Source organism: Protopterus annectens, chromosome 3.part1, assembly GCF_019279795.1.
Source record: "Protopterus annectens isolate FY-2018-M chromosome 3.part1, PAN1.0, whole genome shotgun sequence".
Classification (NCBI taxonomy): Eukaryota; Metazoa; Chordata; order Ceratodontiformes; family Protopteridae; genus Protopterus; species Protopterus annectens.
The window spans coordinates 546,501,405-546,520,969 of NC_056732.1; the positions used below are offsets into that span (position 1 = coordinate 546,501,405).

At 38.6% G+C, this 19,565-nt stretch overlaps 1 protein-coding gene across 4 annotated transcripts in view; it reads left to right on the top strand.

The window, feature by feature from the left end:
• Positions 1-19,565, top strand: part of ZNF385D (zinc finger protein 385D) — a 1,382,400-nt gene that overhangs the window by 1,327,508 nt on the left and 35,327 nt on the right. For all 4 annotated transcript variants that reach the window (XM_044066958.1, XM_044066959.1, XM_044066960.1 and 1 more), the window contains one exon: positions 10,243-10,344. In XM_044066958.1, coding sequence (XP_043922893.1) covers positions 10,243-10,344 — 102 coding nt within the window. The remainder of the gene's footprint in view (positions 1-10,242; positions 10,345-19,565) is intronic.

Here is a 19,565-nt window from a genome sequence, read left to right on the forward strand (position 1 = left end):
ATATGTACTCCTGATGTCAGGCACACCATAAGACCAATCAGTGCTATCTGCCCCAACAAACCCCCCTCCTAACTTCCTGCAGTGATTTGCACATCTGCCCCAGCCTGATATCCATTATTGCTCTCCTGCCTTCTACCTATATCCCAGTTCCCTCTCCCTATACACTGCTTTACCCAATCAGAGCCCATGGCCTCCCTTCCACATATAGTCAGTCAGCATAGTATCTGCACTTACTCTGCCAGGGACTGAAACCCACACATTTACAGCCACTGCCGGATGCAAATAGGAGTTATACCAGTGACCACACCTCCATTCCTGCTACATACATCAGGAAACAGAGCCCTGTTACTAGCCTACTGCCTACACTTAAAAAAAAAATTCTCACTGTTAGGAGGATCCCATTGCACCCAAGCACTACACCATTAGCAAGCAGAGCAAGGGCTTCACTGCTGATGTAATAACTGCAGCCAGATATCTGCAATGTCAGTGTTACTGAGCTCTGTCCATAAATACTGTATCTCCTGCACACACCCATCCATGCTAGTTCTGAACTGACCTCTCATACACCCTCAGAAAGGATATACATACACTGCGATGTTAGTGTTACTGTTACTGAGCTTTATCCATAAATACTTTATCTCCTGCACACACCCAACATAACATACCATGCTAGTTCTGAAATGACCTCTCATACACCCTCAGAAAGGACATACATCCATTGCAATGTCAGTGTTACTGTGCTTGTGCTTTGTCCATAAATACTATCTACACTCACCAGTCATAATGTACTGTGCTAGTTCTAAACTGACCTCTCATGCAGCCTCAGAAAGGATATACATCCAGTGAGATCTCAGTGTTACTGAGCTTTGTCCATGAATACTGTATCCCCCTGCACACACCCGTCATAACATACCATGCTAGTTCTGAACTGACCTCTCATACACCCTCAGAAAGGACACACATTCCACTGTAATGTCAGTGTTACCATGAATACTGTTCCCCAACTTACGAATCCAGTCTATTTAGTATTTTAGCATTTTGATTTGCAGCACAGATGCAATATACAGATGAAAAAAAACCTTAATATATTTATATTAAATAAATGTTTAAAAGGTCATTCTGTACCTTCAAAATAAAGACATTCAATGAATTCAGAGGAGAATTGCTAAAGCTGTTTTGGTCATAAACATTCAAAAGGGAGAACAAATAAAATTAAATTCACAGTTTCTTTTCCCACTGTTTTATGAACCTAGACACAGCTGGGATATCCAGCATTTAATTTTTATTAGAATTGTATTTTTTCCATGGGGATAAGAGTAAGAACAGTGTGGACTCCATTATGTACTGTTTCTTTCAAATCTTATCAATGCTAATGTTATTAATAAATAATTTATATGCCTGTAAATAAATTCCTTTGCAACATTTGTTCTCAGTTTGTTATTCCTTTTTCCTGGCATTGTGCTAAATGCTTAAGCATTTAATATTGTTGCGTTATTAAGGCCTTTATATCAGTCCATCTGGCCAAAATGTTCTTATTCATCTGGCAGCCTAAAACACAAACAACTTTAATGTAATGTTAGTGCATAAAATGTATTTTTTCATAGCAATAACTGTCTTACTTTCAGTTGTAACACTAACCATGGACAGAACTTTTATCACTATGGAGCAAATTAATATTTGGAGTAGTTTGTAAAGGATAAGCTATTTAATCGAGTCACAAAACTCAGATGTTATGACATGTTGAATTCTTTACCATCCTAGTCTAATATTCCTCTGATACCAAAATAAATTCATAAGGATGCAAGCAAATTAATTAATTAATTTATTTATTTATTCATTTGTTCATTTATTCATTTTGTCTCATGTTCCTACTGCCACAGAAAAGAACCATATTCCCTGACATTAAAATTATACATGACTGGCAAGACTCCCTGCTTCAAGAACGAAAGACTTATGACCTTATTTACCATAGTCATTTTTTCTCTCTGCATTTGCCCTCATACAAATCTTATCTAACCTTTGAAATTAGTATTCTGACTTGGCATTATATGAAAATATCTGTTCAGGTCACATCGATCTGTATTGCTAATATTGACTGTACTGTGACCATAGAATAATTTTGTGCTATTTGCATGTCTTAATCTAGTGGTAAACCCCTGCTGTCTTTGTCTTCAAAGCAAAATGCTATTACACATCACAGAATATCTCTAAGGAATAAGGAATACCTAAAATTCATTAGACCCTTATATTGCTCCGAGACAATATCCTTTCCTAAAAATGCGCAGAACACTTGAAATGCAATGCCTCACAAAGCAAGACAAATAACATTAGAAACATCTAAACTCCACTCACAAAAATAATCCAATTGGAGATAGAATAAATGCTTGAAAAAGATGTTCTTATTCCTAAGATCTTTAAATAATTGTGAACTGTGCGCCTCCTTATTTATCCACTCACTGTCTATTGTAAATAATAAAACAATTCTATGTAACTTAGTCTAGTGTATATCTGATGAGTGACTTCTGTGCTACATTGTACTAGCTTAGCATTGTGATTTATTCAGCTACTGGTTTTGAATGTTTTCAACATCCCTGCCATGTACCTCAAGACATAACTAAAGGGTCCTTAGACCAGCTGACTCACCAAGTTAACATTCTTGATTGGACTTAATGGTATGCCAGCATATGAATATGTTTTGTTCAATAAGAGGTTTCATGATTCACATGACTGGTGATTACAGACATTATGTGTTTAAACTGGACAGGCTAATATTATGTTAGGAAATCTTATTCATATTTAGAGAGTATATTTTAGTTTCTTTAAGTTTGTTAAGAAATGTGTGTTTTGTCAAGAATAATTCAAATTTAATACTGTGTACTTAAATTCTGCAATTTCCACAGAAACTGACAGCTAATTGTTATATGTTATTGCTTTTTATTTTCTTTTTCTGTGTTGTATTTTTTGTGAAAGTATGGACCCTGGAAGAAATGACTCTGTGCTAAATAATGAAGCATAGATAACTCTTAAAGGTTATCTTGTTTTATCATTTTATACTTCAGATATATATATATATATATATATATATATATATATATATATATATATATACATACATCATCATCTTCTTTCGGCTGTTCCCATTAGGGGTCACCACAGCAGATCACCTGTTTCCATTTCTTCCTGTCCTCTGCATCTTGCTCTGTCAGACCAACCACCTGCATGTCCTCTCTCACCACATCCATAAACCTTATCTTAGGCCTTCCTCTTTTCCTGTTACCTGGTAGCTTCATCCTTAGCATCTTTTTCCCAATATACTCAGCATCCCTCCTCAGCACATGTCCAAACCAACATAATCGTGCCTCTCTGGCTTTGTCTCCAAACCTTCCAACCTGGGCTGACCCTCTAATATACTTATTCCTAATCCTGTCCACCCTCGTCACACCCAGTGCAAATCTTAACATCTTTAATTCTGCCACAATATATATATATATATATATATATATATATATATATATATATATATATATATAGAGAGAGAGAGAGAGAGAGAGCTGTCTGTGAATGCATGTAGAAAAATGCATGTGTGTTTCACATACATATTTATCTTTTAGTTTAAAGACTGGCACTGTTGTAAGGCATTTCATTTATGCGGTATTTATCAAATCTTGCTTAAAGATCATGTTTAAAGATATAAAATGTCTTTTGTTTTTTGCATAGAAAGTGTTTAAATGCATCTTTATACATGCAAATGCTTATTTATGTAAAAAACAAAGGTAGTTTCACACTATTTTGTAAATAAATGTATTATAAAAATTACTTCTGAATGCAGAAGACAACATACAAAGGCATATTTTTAGTATTAATATTAGTGAGAGGGCAGGAGGGGCTTATGTCACTCTGGGTGTCCAGCTCTAATTATACTACATTACCATAGGCAAAAAACCCAGCATAATTAGAGTTGGACACCTAGAGTGACATAAACACCTCATGACCCCCCCCCTATAAAAATCCATGCCATAAATACAGATTTATATGTTAAGTCTTCTGAGTCAAACTTTAAATGCATACAGATTTTTAAAATGGTGCAAAATAACACAAAAAAGTGTTTGTGCACATAAAAATGCATGCAAACTCTTTTTTATGGTGAAAGCAACAGTTTGTTGTGCCCATTTAAGCTTGATCTGTAAAAAAAAAACTGCTCTAAGAAAAGCAATGATTTTGAATGAGAAGTTTTAAAAATAAAATGGGCCCACTCTGTTTTCCTTCAGGACACACGGACTACATTCTGTGTGCAGGCCACTCTGTTAAGCACCCTTCGACTTATACATCCACCTTTGACAACACTGAATCCCACTGCAACAGGATGCACCCCTCATTATAGATGCTTCTGATTACTTAGATTTCTAAGATGTACCAGTACAAAGTAACTAATGAAAGCAGGGTCTATATTAGATGAGCAACCGTTCTGATGTTCAAATCATAGATGGTCAACATCATATGATCGAATGTCGGAAAGGTTGAAGGTGAAAGTCAATGACTTTTCACGCGCAGAATGGGAAATTTTCCTTTTCTGCACTGAAGTGCGTTCTCGGAGTTGGTGCATTTAAGTAGAGGGGGTGTGGGGGGTGCAGGGGACTTGCCCACTGCTCAGAGCGGTAAGGTAAGGTTTTTTTTTTTTCATTATACAGTCGATGTTTCGAACTTCACTCATAATGGTTCACTCATGTGAGGTTCAGGTGAGGTACAGATTAGTGAGCAAATATTGTTATTTTAAACCGCATAAAGGCATACCTCACAAATGTTTAGATTGCTGTCTCATATTTTGGACTATTTATCATACAATTTGATTTTTTTTCTGGAAAATGACCAAGGATTAAAGGCACTAAATAATGACATACATTTGAGTTTCAGGCTTCATATACTTCAGAAAATGCATGGTACCACAAATCCTGTTATTGTAGCAGCCTTATATGTTTACAAAAGCAATATTTAAAATCTTTTACCATTTTTGGGCATTTGACCAGCATTATTTTAGACTTTGTCTAGATTTCCTGTACAAAAAGTTGAGAAGTCTGTTTTCTCCTCATCTGTACAGTTTTTGCCAACAAAGAAAAAATATTGTCCCCAAACCAAATACATAGGACAATGAAAACAGCAATATATATTATACAATCAGACTTTATTACAAACGGCTCATAATATACAAACAAACATATAATCACTCATTTCATATAAAGCAATTATATCATCAAATTTAAACCATAAAGTAAGGGCAGCATGATAGAACACGCATTCAGCAACCGTGGTAAGTCAAATAGCAAAACTCATCAGTAATCACACACATATAAACCTATCCAGCTAGTAGTATCTTGCCAGCACTCTCTAAATGCCAGCAAAAAAAACATCTAAGAGCAACATAAGGCACTGCTCACTCTGTATAACGGCAGGAAGGGAGGGAAGGGAATGAAGGGTCCTCTTTCTTCAAGGAAAGGATCGTTCTTCCAACCATCCAATCTGGCAAAGGCAGCCTGTTCCTCCACCCTTCTAGCTACCTAGATAATTCAAACCATAACCGGTTAACCCTAAGACATAATGTCTCTGGGAAGAAAGAAAAATGTATATTAAACAAATCCAACCTTGTGTCATGAAGATATACATCATCAGCTCTATAACACCATAGGGTACCTGTCAGCAAAATTCCAGTGCATCAGCACTGAGAAAGATAGGCCAGATTCTACCCTTGTCACCCTGTAATTTATACATGTCCTGGTGGTTTCCACCACCGTAAAGCTAACAGCAGACCTCCAAACCAACCTTAGAATGATGGCTGATGAAATAAAAACAATGGCTAGAAATTTCTCCTTAACCAGCATCAGATCCCTAAGGGTCCATGACAGGAGCCTACACTTTTGTACCACACCCAAGTCCTTACCCCCCCAAATGTATAAATAAAAAACAGATAATCCAGAAGCTTCCTGAACATCATCCAGAATACCTCCAGTGCAATTGTGCATAACATCATCAAATGACATTGCAAATCACCGAAACAAGGCCCAAAGACAACCCCCCCCCCCCCAGGCCCAGCTGACACTCCTCTAGCAGCCCAGTAAATGTACATGTTGCCCAACAGAACACCTTTCTTTCTGCAATGCAAAATAACATCAACAAATGAATATCACATCCTGCAACATTGCACCTAAAATAATTAGACCTAACTACCCAATATAGGACATAAAGGCATTAGACACCCATCTATCCACCTGCTTCATAAACTCAGCTGAGTTGACTTCAGTGGTAAAATTGGAAGACCTACCCACACTGAATGAATGAGTATCATACCATTACCCCATAATACCTTGACACTTCAAGACTTTCAACATCCTCAAGATGCACCAGTATTTGCTGAAATCCTTCATGCCTGAAAAAGTGGATTCTGCTCTAAATGCTGCCAAACGAACTCTAAATTATTCTCCAGCAGTAACTGAAAATGAGATACCTAGCCCATGGCTGCATAGATCATCTTCACACAGCCGTTGGTCTGCAAAATCCATAAATTTGTCCAATAGTTGGTGGTAGCCCTAACCAACTGACCAGACCTCTCCTGGTACTGCCACTGGACTCAGCTGCACCCCTGGGGACAACTTCTGAAACCGGTGGAAGTGGAATAGAGATAAACTGTCAACAAGTACATTAACATGTCCTGAAATATATTTAGATGAAACTGACACGATAATTACAGACAATACAACACAAACCTTCTTAGTAAACCGTGCACTAAACAGCACTTGGTTAATCACTTTGCCAAAATGTGAACCACTGCTAAGCTGTCAGAGTGAAACATCATGATCACCTTCCTTTTGCTCAGATCCTTCTGCCTGACTGTCATAGTTGCCAGAATGAGTATATACTCCAAGAAGGTAATAGCCTTCCACCACTCTGATGACCAATTCTACAGCCACCTTCAAACAAAATACTCCCATACCAAAATACCAACAGTGTCTGTGCACAGTTACATCTCATCAGAGTACTTCCAGCCCCTTGCCAAAGTAACACTGTGCTGAAATGATACAGGAAGACAACCCAAACTGCCATGTCCTCCTAAACCAATGGAATGCCCTGACACTATAACTGTCATGACCTCCTAAACCAATGGAATGCCCTGACACTATGGTGCTTACTCTTTTCTCCCTCAAAGGACCCACCAAATGCTATACCCAGACCTACTGCTCAGTATGTAAAGTTCATTAGTCATAGCACCTGCATTACTTCTTTTACACAAACCTTCTCATTGCATAATGTGTCCTCAATCTTGTCCTTCAGCTAGCTTCATTTCTCATTTGGAAGGCAAAATATGCCTACCTTAGCATCCACTTCAAGTCGCCAAAAAGTTAAAACTTGGCTGGTGCCTCCTGCTTACCCTCAGCTTGGGGTACTCACAGTTCTTTGCACAACTATGTAAAACGCCATGCACCCCTAGCAACTGCTTCCTTTCTATTGCCCACTAAGAGAAAGTCATCTAGATAATGCACTACCTTCAGTCATGCTTGCCAAAACTAATGCAATATTGTACCAAATATCTCAACTGTGGCACAGGCTACTGCACAGCCCTTAGGCATGGATTTGTCAAAAGAATACTTACCCCTTAGGCACATGCCCAGTGTTGTTACTTAATAGGTAGCAGGAATAATATCTGACTTGGTGTCGAGCTATGCCAGCCATGGGTCAGAGAAGCCCCAAATCAACTAAATCACAGTAATGCATAATAAACCTTGACTTCACACTTATCTGTCCAGTCTTTAACTGAATTGCCCCCCAGAAAGCAGAGAGAGAATGAACAAAGTGGAATTCACAGACCTCTTTTTCACAACAAAGGATGATGGGAAATTTCTAAAAGACTGGAAGGTTGGGGGAGCTTAAATGATCCCAAGACCCTGCCTGTACTTCCTTGAACAACAAAGTCTAAACTATGTCCTCTCTTCTCCTGACTAACTTTAGTTTACTACAAATCCTCTCATAACCGTAACACCTGATTTAATAAGAAAAAAACCTACAGGAGAGCCAGGGATGCCTTTTTGTCTGGGTACTTCCAAAACAACAATGTAAAAACGCATAGCCTAATAGGAGAATGCAGGGGGCTAGCTGCCCAGCCCCTACCCCCAAAGTACTCATTTCTCTTAACTCCATAAACAACACCCTTGCCCCTTTCAACCACATCTCCTGTTTTTCCTATTAGGAATGTTCAGAATACCAATTTCCCTTCTCCAGTAACTCACTGGTATGAAGACCTCCTCAGTAAAAACACACGTATAAATCTGCACACAGGTCAGATGCACTTCCTAGCATTAAAGACCCCCAAAAATGTCCTACTTCTCCTGATGCCCGAGTCTGCCCAGCTGCACGATCTAACATCATTCCTATCCAAGACTCTGCATGTCTGTATTTCCACCATAGTAACTTATCTACTGCCTTTAGTTTTTAGAAATGCTAGTCATACCACAAGAAGGCATTCCACCAACCCCTCAAATATTGGGGTTCTCTGATTGTCAACAAAAAAATCAACAAGGGAAACACTTGCTGGGACATACCCCAAGACCCATTTGCCCCATGTTCCGATTCAGAATCTACCTCACCAAAATAACCATCACTCCCATAACCCTTGGTGCCTCTGTCTCCACAATACTCTGTGTCAATCAGTAAGGTTGAAAACCTCTGTGAACGCTCTGCTACAGATCCTCTCCTTTACAGATAAAGGGAAATGAGGCATGATAAAAGCACTCATATCCCTGTGCACCAAGGCCTACAGGCCTCTCCCACCCACCACCACCCAATACAGTTTAACTGGGCTCCCTTGGTCCTTCTGGACCCAGATCTGCCCTGAGTAGGAGCAGAAAGTCTTTATCCCTCAAAGGTTGAGCTCCAAAGGGGTCATGACTGAGGTCCTTGACCCCCAACCTCAAGTGGGACCTATTAGCCTTTTCCTGCTAATAGGACCACAGCAGCTTGTACAACCTGGGTGTGCTTTGCCCATTGATCTCCTGCACCAAACCTAATAGGAGCTTTTATAACAGCTGGATCTGCTCTGTTACCTCCCTCAAAGCATTAACACCATGCTTACCAGGCACAAGCTGAACATCCATCAGTCATGCAGCAGCAGATCTGTTCTCATTCCCTCACTGTTTCATTCCTCTCCTTTCAGTGGTCTTCATGGGTGGGTGGTCATCCAATTCATTTGTCCTACAGGATATCGTATATAAGAACTAAGTGATAGATCTGTTCTCATTCCCCTGACTTTCCGTTCCTCTCCTTTCAGGGGTCTACATGGGTGGGCGGTCATCCACATTATTTGTCCTACAGGATACTATATATGGGAACTAAGTGATAGATGTTTGTTTATGTTTAGAATAGTCTCATTCTTTTATCCTTGTTTTAAAAATAGATTCAGATTATTAGTAAAATTATTAGTAGTAGTAATATTATTTCTCAATCATTTGCATACATCTTTTAGTTTCAGTAAATGTAATGTGAATCATATGCTACGCTTAACACTTATTCTGATCCTAATTTCCTGTCTAATACAATGGTTAACTTCAGGTAACCACCAATCATACATTATATAAAACTTGTCAACTGCTGTACTTTCCTGTCAAACTGTACTCCCTGTAAAATATGCAACTATATATGTATAATACTGTAAATATGTATTACTGCAAATATGTTTCAAAATTAATTTATTTGTGCATGCACTTTAAAAATCATTTGATATGTGTATGTGTAAGGCACAACATAGTCATATTGCAGTATCTCTGCATGCTATAATATGCCATATCATTGTTTATTGGTAAGTGGCGTGGCTCATGGCTGAAAAGGGTCCTTGGACTAGCCTACTACAAAAACAAAACAAAGTAAAAGAAAAAAAAAAAGAAAACCCCAAAAGTAATATATATATATCACAGTTGCTAAAATCATCAAAATAAAGACTATGTTCTCAGATTTTGTACTTGAGTTTGTTGTTTTCTTAACAAATACAATTGCCAGTTTACAAAGCAAGCTGTTTTCAAGTATTTCAAAGAAAGTTCTTACCATATGTGATTAGTGAAGCTCTCGAACAAGATATTTTCATTCAGTTAATGAAGTGCATTATGAAGGGCTCATTTAGAATTTGGCTATGCTTTCCTTATGTCAAACTATGCAACACATTATTTTAAACATCATATAACTTACCTTCTTTTTGTATTTAAATAGCATATAAGCAGCAGAAGGCACAAAGACAGAGCTGCAGGCAAACCTCCTAAACCAAAATACAGCCCATACAACAAACTTCAAAGGAGAACAAATTCTGTTGCAGTAAGTATTTTGTTTGCTAAAACTACATACCATTAATAAATAGTTTGTGTGTGGAAACTCAGAAGATCCTGTTTTAAATTTTACTTTTATATTCAATTATCTGTCAATAAAAGAATTTCATTGCAACTTTAAAGTATTTTCATTAGCTGGGACAGCAGTCAACAACTATCTTGTTATTTATTATCCACTGAAATTTTTAAAATTGAAATAAAATAGTTACAACTGATAGAATGGCTAAGGTCTTTGCCTCCCATGCATAAGATACAAGGCTTAATTCTGACTTTCAGCCAATGCCTGTATGTTTGCATGTTCTCCATGTGTCTGTGGGGTTACTCCAAAAAACATGCTGTTTCCATCTCAAACTCACTTAAGAATGGAGTTGTATGCAGCAGCAAAGACTCTAGATGGTGCACTATAAGGGAGGGAGCTGCATAAAACAATCATTTTGGGGATCTTCTGTAGTGAGCAAAACCCTCAAGGTAGGATGGCATGGATCACAGACTGCATGGTGTGGCAGGATAAAATATGGCTCTATGCGATTCAGTCATGTTGAGTAATGTCGCCAAATAGGCATGGCTATTTGCCCATAATAAGTGAGTCAAGAACATGGCCTATTCCAACCTATGTCAGGGACCCGTACTAATAGTGAGAGGGGGGTATTCACCCATATTGGCCAGTGTTAGCAGCCCTGGGTCAACAGGTGTTCAGGTGCTCAGCATTGGTTACCTGGGAACAGATAAAACCAATCAACCTGTCAAACATGAACTTAGAATTGCTACACTCAGTGCAGGGTCACTAACAGGATGGAGCTTGGAACTCGATGTCATGATGATAAGAAGGAAGCTAGACATCCTATGTATCCAGGAGATAAGATGGAAGGGCAGTGCATCAAAGCCATTTAGTATCTAGAGTCTTCTACTCAGGAAGACGCTAACAATAGTGTGGGACTTGTGATGATAGAGAGGCATCAGAAAATAGTGAGGCATGGTTTCAGAATTAGTGAGACTCATAGCAATCAGACTCCAGTGTAATGAAAAGGCTATATTCATAATATCAGCCCAGGCCCTATACCCCACATCAGGGTTGTGATACTGAAGAAAAAAGTGCATTCAGACAGCATTCTGATAATGGGTGACCTGAATACATATATTGGGATAGACAGAACAGGATATCTGGGTTCATATGGGCTGGACAACAAGAATAAAGGGGAGGTCATTCTAGACTTCTGTCTGGCAAATGTTTTGATAGTAGCCAACACATGGTTCAACAAGAGAGATGGTCAAAAGAGCATATACAAGTGGCTAACATGACACTCAGGTAGACTTCCTGCCAGTAAGGAAGGGGCAGCGGGGGTAGAATCAGTAATTCCAAAGTCATCCTCAGTGAAACAGTTAGCCCATATCATAAACAACTGTTTACCACAATCAGCTGCAAGCAGTGATCAGAGAAGGCTCTAAGGTCAACAAAGACCAGGTTGAAGACTTGAAAGTTGACTAAAGAGAAAGTATAACCATTCAAGGAACTACTCAGGGCTCTGGCATGTCAAGAAGAAGAGGAAACAGGTGGAACTAGAATAATGGCAGTGCCTCAAAACAGTATTTGGTCACGCCAGTTATAGAAATAAGGTACACAAGGAAAACTGGTGGTGGAATGCTGAAGTCCAAGAAGTCATCAAGAAAAAGGAGTGCAGGAAAAAGTGGGCAATGGAAAAGATGAACCAGTCTAGGAAGGCTGACTAACAAAGAGGATAAGAGAGAATTTGTAATAGCAAAGAAAAAGGCATCAGAGGCACTCTACCAGCTTCTAGAAAGTCACTCACTAGATGCCATAAACAAACTATTTCAGCTTGTTAAGCAAAAACAGAAAGATAAAGTAAATAGTCAAGCAAGCTTCATAAGGGATGCCAGCAACAACCTGCTCACCAGTCCACAGGACATCAAAGGCAGATGGAAGGAGTACTTCCAGCAGCTTCTGAATGAAAAAATATCCCACAGAAGCTCTACTGTCCCAGACACAGCCTACTATGAAAGAAGAGGAGGAGCCCACCATAGCAGAATCAATAACAGCACTAAGGAAAATAAAGTCTGGGAAAATAGCAGGCTCAGATGAGGTCACAGCAGATATGATCAAGATGCTGGCTGAGATAGTAAAGAAATGGCTCGTCAGTGTACACATAGCAGTATGAAGAAAAATGCGTATCTCAGATGACCAGACAATAAGTATACTAGTGCCAGAGTTCAAGATCAAAAGGGGCATTCACAACTGTGGGCAGTAAAGAGGTATCAGACTCCTCTCACAGTGCATGAAAGTTCTGGAGAGGGGGACTGATAAATGAATATGCAGATTTGTAGAAAGTAAGATGGTAGATGAGCAGTTCAGATTCAGATCAGGATGCATCACAACTGACCCATAGTTTGCAGAGAGACAGATACTTGAGAAGAAGCTAGAGAGGAGAAAACAGTCCAAATGGACATTCCTAGACTTGGAGAAAGCAAATGACAAGGTCCCAAGAAAGCTGATTTGTGGGGTACTGTGGTAGTTCAATGTCCCCGAAAACATTGGTAGAATTAGTGCAGGCTGTATACAAGGACCCAATGACTCAAGTACAAGCAATGTTTGGTCTCAGAGAGGGGTTACCAGTGGGACTGGGTTTACATTAGCATTCAGCTTTGAGCTCAATGCTGTCCATATTGCTGATGGACTAGATTAGCAAACAGGTTGGAAGAGACATATCAACAAAGCTGCTGTATGCAGATGATATGGCATTACAGACAGACACTGAGCAAGAACTTTAACAAAGGATAGTGGAATGGAATGCAAAGCTGAGGGAACATGGGGTAAAACTGAGCACAGATATGACAGCTGTAATGGCAGAAAATGGGGGAAAATCAGAAAAAGCTGAGAAACAAGATAGAAGGGAAATAGTGAAACAGGTTCATGTATCTGGGAGGGGTTGTTGAGGAGAAGGGGAAGACTGAATGAGGAGGTCAAACCTAGAATCAGAGGTGCTGCAGCCAACTAGCACAGAGTGCCAGGGGTAGTGTACGACACAGTAATGCCAAAGAAACTGAAAAGTAAGGTGTACAAAACAATGGTGTGACCTGTACTACTGTATGACACAGAAACCCAGGCAGCAAAGGCAAAGCAGTTTAGAAAGCTAGAGGTGATGACGGTGACATGTCTGACATGTGTGGTAGGATGCAGACTGTGGGACAGATAAAGAAATGAGGACATAACAGCAGAAGCAAAAGTAATACCAATTGCAGAAAATGTCAAATAGAACTAATTATGGTGGTTTGGGCACATGATAAAAAAAGCAGAAGACAGTTTGATGAAGAAGATTTGGAAAAGACAGGAAGAAGGCAAGAATAAACAAGGGTACCCAGCAAAGAGGTGGATGGATTGTGTGAGAAATTACCTGCAACAGTCAAACATGAGTGTTGAAGAAGGTAGAAGAGTGCACTGAACAGAGAGAGTTGGTGGCAGTTGGCACGACACCCCAACCCCATAGAAAAAATTAGAAAAAGGGAGTTGATAATGATGTTGCAAACATCGCAAAAGGTTTGCACTAATTTTCTCTGCTGTATGTCACAGGTACATGGATATCTAAGTGTTATACATAAGCAATAACATCCAAAAGGATTGATATTTTCATGAAATTAACACACACACACACACACACACACACACACACACACACACACACACACACACACACACACACACACACACACACACACACACACACACGGATGTTCAAAAGCCCAATGTAACATACAGAGAGCCTTTCCATCCATGGACGTACATTATTTCCATGATAGCACCCACCTCAGAGTGCATAATTGTGTTTAGAGAATGGGCTAACTGTTAAATTAATTTATTTTTCTTCTTCTTCTTCTTCTTCTTCTTCTTCTTCTTTTATACTTGTTTTATAGATTTGATGTAAAATAGTTTCACTTCCTGTTTCAAACATGCTGAAACATATGTCATTGGAGGAAGTATTGTATATCCTAAATTTAAATCATTAAATTATGTAACCATTTAATACACATGCACACACACACACACACACACACACACACACACACACACACACACACACACACACACACACACACACACACACACACATTGCCCCTCTTGTTGCTTGAGTTTAAATTGCTTGTTCATCAGTAGCACAAAAAACAGATGAAAGGCATAATGCTGAACACTGTTTTCCATAGGAAATCTTTGCTGCTGTGTTTCTAAATGTGTGTCTGCAGTGATTCACTGTTTTGAGCGACTTCTCCCTTCTCTGAGTCAGTGTAACCATGGAGTTGGTATATATAAGTTTGGTAGTGTTGGGGGCAAAACAAGGAAAATGTTGGAGCTCCTGGATTCTTAACAGTTTCAGTTATTTCTAGAATCCTTGTGGAAAAGAACAAACCATCCATCAGCCATCTATCACACACATGGCCCACACTTCAGCATAATAAATAAGGTTTTCAAGGTGACCTGGAAAAAAATGTGTTGCATCACCATAAAAATGATCAATTCACTTCTGTTCTTCTGTTTGGGTACATGGGTAAACAAACTAAAATTTTTACTTCTGTAATTATCCCATATTTTAGAAAATATGTCTTCTGTGTTATCCTATTAATCAGACATCTCTCTTTGTTATACCATTGCTGTTACACAATAAAACCCGCAGATGTACAACTGTTTTTGATGACCGTGTGTCCACAGGATGTTAGCAGAAGTACGTTCTGGCAATACATCTGAAAATAATTTTATTTCATCCATTTGCAATCCTTCAAAAATAAGGCTTCCTTGTTTGCTAGAGAAAAGTATAACATAAATTATTTGGCAGTGGTGAATATCTGGCAGCATGCTGTGTGTTTTCTGAACTATGCTTTTTATTTGTCATGAGCAAAGGCTGATAAACTGAGTATGTGTTTCTGCAAAAGTTAGTGCATGCAATCAATGGGGAATCTACTGGAAGTTTAAGACAAATGCTTACCTATACAGACAATACATCCTAATAAATTCAAAATGGTTCAGGATATGGTTATACTAGAGGTTGTTAGTTAAAATCTTTAAAAGTGACAACATTATAATAGCACCTTGACCAAAAACAAATGAAAGGTCAGAACTATGCAGCTGCCACTTACTCTGGACAGACATCACAGAACTCATATTTCAGAGTGCACATCAAGTGTGAAAGCTTTCTAATATTACAATGCAATGTGAATACAGTTACATCTCACTACTTGCAAAAAAAAAGAAAATGTTTTCTTTCCATTTTACAGAGATAGATATTGTTTTCATAAGCTACTCTGAATAAATGTCTAAGTTGAAAGCTGCAAGCCAAATTCTGAAGCAGATCATGAGGAAATATTTGCCATCAAAGACACAGACTAATACCCTGTCCATGTTCAACTGTCATTGTACAAAGTATAAGAGAGCACTCATCTTAGATGCACCTTATGATTGATGTATGACATTGTTATTGAATACTTCTGAGTGATTCCATAGTTTGGAAAAATAAAATTTTGTGATTTAATTATATATTATATAATGTATGATGAACCATATTATTGCAGCCTTTGTATACTTAATGTTATAATCAACAACAGATTTATTTCTTTTGGACCCCAGTGCCTGCTATTTATCACCACTCTAGAGTCCATTTAAGCATACGTCCCTTTATAGTAGTTGCATTCACTGCATGACATAACCACCTTCACAGTCAGTGTTAACCATGTCTTACATTCTGCTATCCATATATTTTGTGCTCATCAATGATTCTGTTTGGAGCATGTGTTATAGTACATTTTCTTTTTGAATCTATTTCAATTACTTATTTTATGAGCATTGGGCGGCCACTGTGGTGCAGCGGTTGACATTGTCACCTCACTGCAAGAGGTTCTCTGGTTCAATCCTCGGCTGGGGTGCCTTCTGTGCAAAGTCTGCATGTCCTCCCTTTGGTCGTGTGGGTTTCCTCCGGGTACTCCAGTTTCCTCCCACACCCCAAAGACATGCTGTAGGTGGAATGGACACTCTAAATTGGCCCTAGGTGTCAGTGTGTGCATGTGTGTGCCTTCTGTGGAAGGTTGGGTGCTGGGCTGGCAACTTGACACCATAAAACTCCACTACCAATCATGAGCGGACAGGTGCTCCGCTGTGAAAACCCCTAACTGGGAAAAGCCGAAAGAAGAAAATCTGTTCAGAAGTGCAGCACTAAGTTTCTTTTTGGGAGCATACTTAAGCAATTAATTATTAAGAAACTCCACAGAACACAACCACTCTTTCTTTCCAAATGCAATCACAAATGGTACCACCAACTGACTTTTTCCCAAGGAAAAATCTAAAAAAAGTCTCAGTCACTATGTAAACTATATAACAAATTCAAAAGACTTTAAAACCAAAGGGCTTAACCAGTGTGTCCCATGTAATACACCTATCAAGCCGTGTTTGTTTTTGCCTTTATTCTTAAGGACGGTCTCTTTTTACTTAAAAACAGCTCTCCTGCCACTGTCCAAACTCTATTCTCTGCTGGCAGCATACCTTTTGGGATGACGATTATTCTATCCTTCTCTAGATCAGCATCACATAGCTCTTATAATTTATTTTCCCTTTGTTCCATGTTTCTTGGTAACACATTCATTTGCTTTACAATTCCATTATCCACAAGGCAGTCATCAACCAACAGCAGGTTTATTCTACAACTTAGTCCATGATATATAACCTTGCCATTTCTGGACACATCAGTGTATATCATTTTTAACAACTGCACATAAAACTGCTGTTATGCAACTATTTAGTTCTCATTCTAGGTCCAGTCTTACATCCAAGCTTCATGATCTGCCCCTCACTTTATATAGCCATTCATCACTGAGAACTGTCATTCTTCTTCTCCATCAGACATAACACCATTTCCTCTTTCCAGCTAATTTTTTCACTTGCCATCTTACTCTCCTTTGCAATAGCCTCTTTGAAAAGAAGAAAAGAGTGGAGAACTTTCCACAGTGCCTAGCTCCCCCTAGTCGATATGCATATCACTCCAGGTCTCTCCTGAAAATAGACCTTAAAGTCTAATTGAATTAATGCAGTCAAGTAAACATTAAATAAATAAATAAATAATAAAACTGGTGCATTGTGTCTTCTTTAGCTTATTGGTTTGTTTCTCAAGTTTACATGGTATCTAAAATTCATGAAATGTGTACACCCCTTTATACTTGGTACTGGTGTGCCATTTTTTGGGGGTTAATGGGCATGTGTGTCTTAAATGTAGGACCTCAAAATGAAATGCAGTCTAAAGACTGAGAGACAGAGGCACATGGCAAGAAGGCCCATTATTAACCAACTGTAGAGGCACCTATGAACATCTAATGTGGAGAATACTACATATTTGCTATTCCCAACACACTCACCCCACATGAAGGGTAGGGTTAAATATATATTTTTTAAGAATTATATTGGCTTGTGTTGTCATCCAAGACATTGGGAAGTCATGTTTAGAAGAAGTGTCTATCTTTGATAAACTTAAAAACATAAGATTGCGTGTGTGTGTGTGTGTGTGTGTGTGTGTGTGTGTGTGTGTGTGTGTGTGTGTGTGTGTGTGTGTGTGTGTGTGTCTGTGTGTATATTGTTCCTCCATTTACTCCCTCCATGCATTTATTTGTTAAAGCTTGTGAAAATGACCTTTTGGATTATTTTCTAAGGGGATATACTCAAAAATATCGCAATTTAAGAGTAGCTCAGAGGAAAGCACTCCATGATTTATGTGATAATAAAGAAATAACTATCAAGATGGCAGATAAAGGTGGTGCAATAGTTATAATGGACACCACCTTTTATCAAAGTAAATTAATAGAGTTATTGTCTGATTCACAAACTTATATTTCCATCAATCCTTTAATGGTTAAGCATTTAATAGACAAGGTGCATCATATTTTGGAACAACTCTTGCATGATATGGTTATAAATGAGGAACTTTACAATTTCCTTAGAATAGAGGGGGTGGTCACACCTCTCTTAAAAGGATTACCCAAGATACACAAATCACTGACTGACCCACCTTTGAGACCCATAGTGTCTGATAGGAAATGGGTTACTGAGAATGCCTCCATTTGGCTTGAGACTACACTCAGACCTTATGTTGAAAGAATGGACAACATTCTGACAGACACAGGGGGATTTTTAAAGGCATTAGGGGATATAGATAGCGAGACTCCTAAGGTACGCTACCTCATGGTAACTCTTGATGTGCAGAGTCTATTTACTGTTATTAGTAATGACTATGGCATTTCAGCCATTAGTCAACTTTTGAAGGACAATGGTGCCACTGACCACACTATTGCACTGGTTAGAACTATGCTGAATTTGGTTTTGGAGAATAATGTGTTTTGGGGTTTGAAACAACTATACAGACAGGCACAGGGTGTAGCCATGGGCACACCCTGTGCAAATACCTATGCAAATCTTGTGCTCTCCTTTTGGGAGAACCAACATATTCTTAATAACAATGAATGGAGACCGAATATTAGACTTTATAAACGGTTTGTGGACGATGTTTTTATTTTATGGGAGGGGGAATCTTCTTTACTAGAAGATTTCATTATATTCCTACATTCAACTACAGACTTTCTTAGGTTCACAAAGAAAGCATCGTACACCAGAATAGATTTTTTGGACGTCTCCCTAAAACAAACTAGTTTAGGTTTTTCCACAAGCCTATACAAGAAGGACTGCTGGAAGAACACACTCCTGCCATTTGATAGCATGCACCCACACTATACTTTCCCCAATATAGTGCAAGGACAATCAGCCAGGGTTTCCAGGGTCTGTACCAATGATTCCTGTTTTGAAAGGGAAATAAACAGGTTGAGAGGATTTTTTGTAGACAGGGGATATCAGGAAGGTATGGTCAATAAAGTTTTAGAGAAAAGCAAGGCCAAGAGGGGACAGCAACACAAACCATGGTTATATCGTTCAAATAGAGAATTAATGACATCTTCGCATGATGTAAAATATGATCCTAGACCGAAAGTTATGTTTACATATAGTAGCAATATAAGAGAGATTAGTGGAATTGTTAGGAAAAATTGGAATATTCTTACCAGTGATGATAAAATGAGAAATATAGTAGGTCCCTCTCCAAGAATTGGCTATAGGAAAAATAAGAATTTAAAAGACATTCTTTATGGGGAACACTCCCATGATGTTGCTACCCTAGTTCT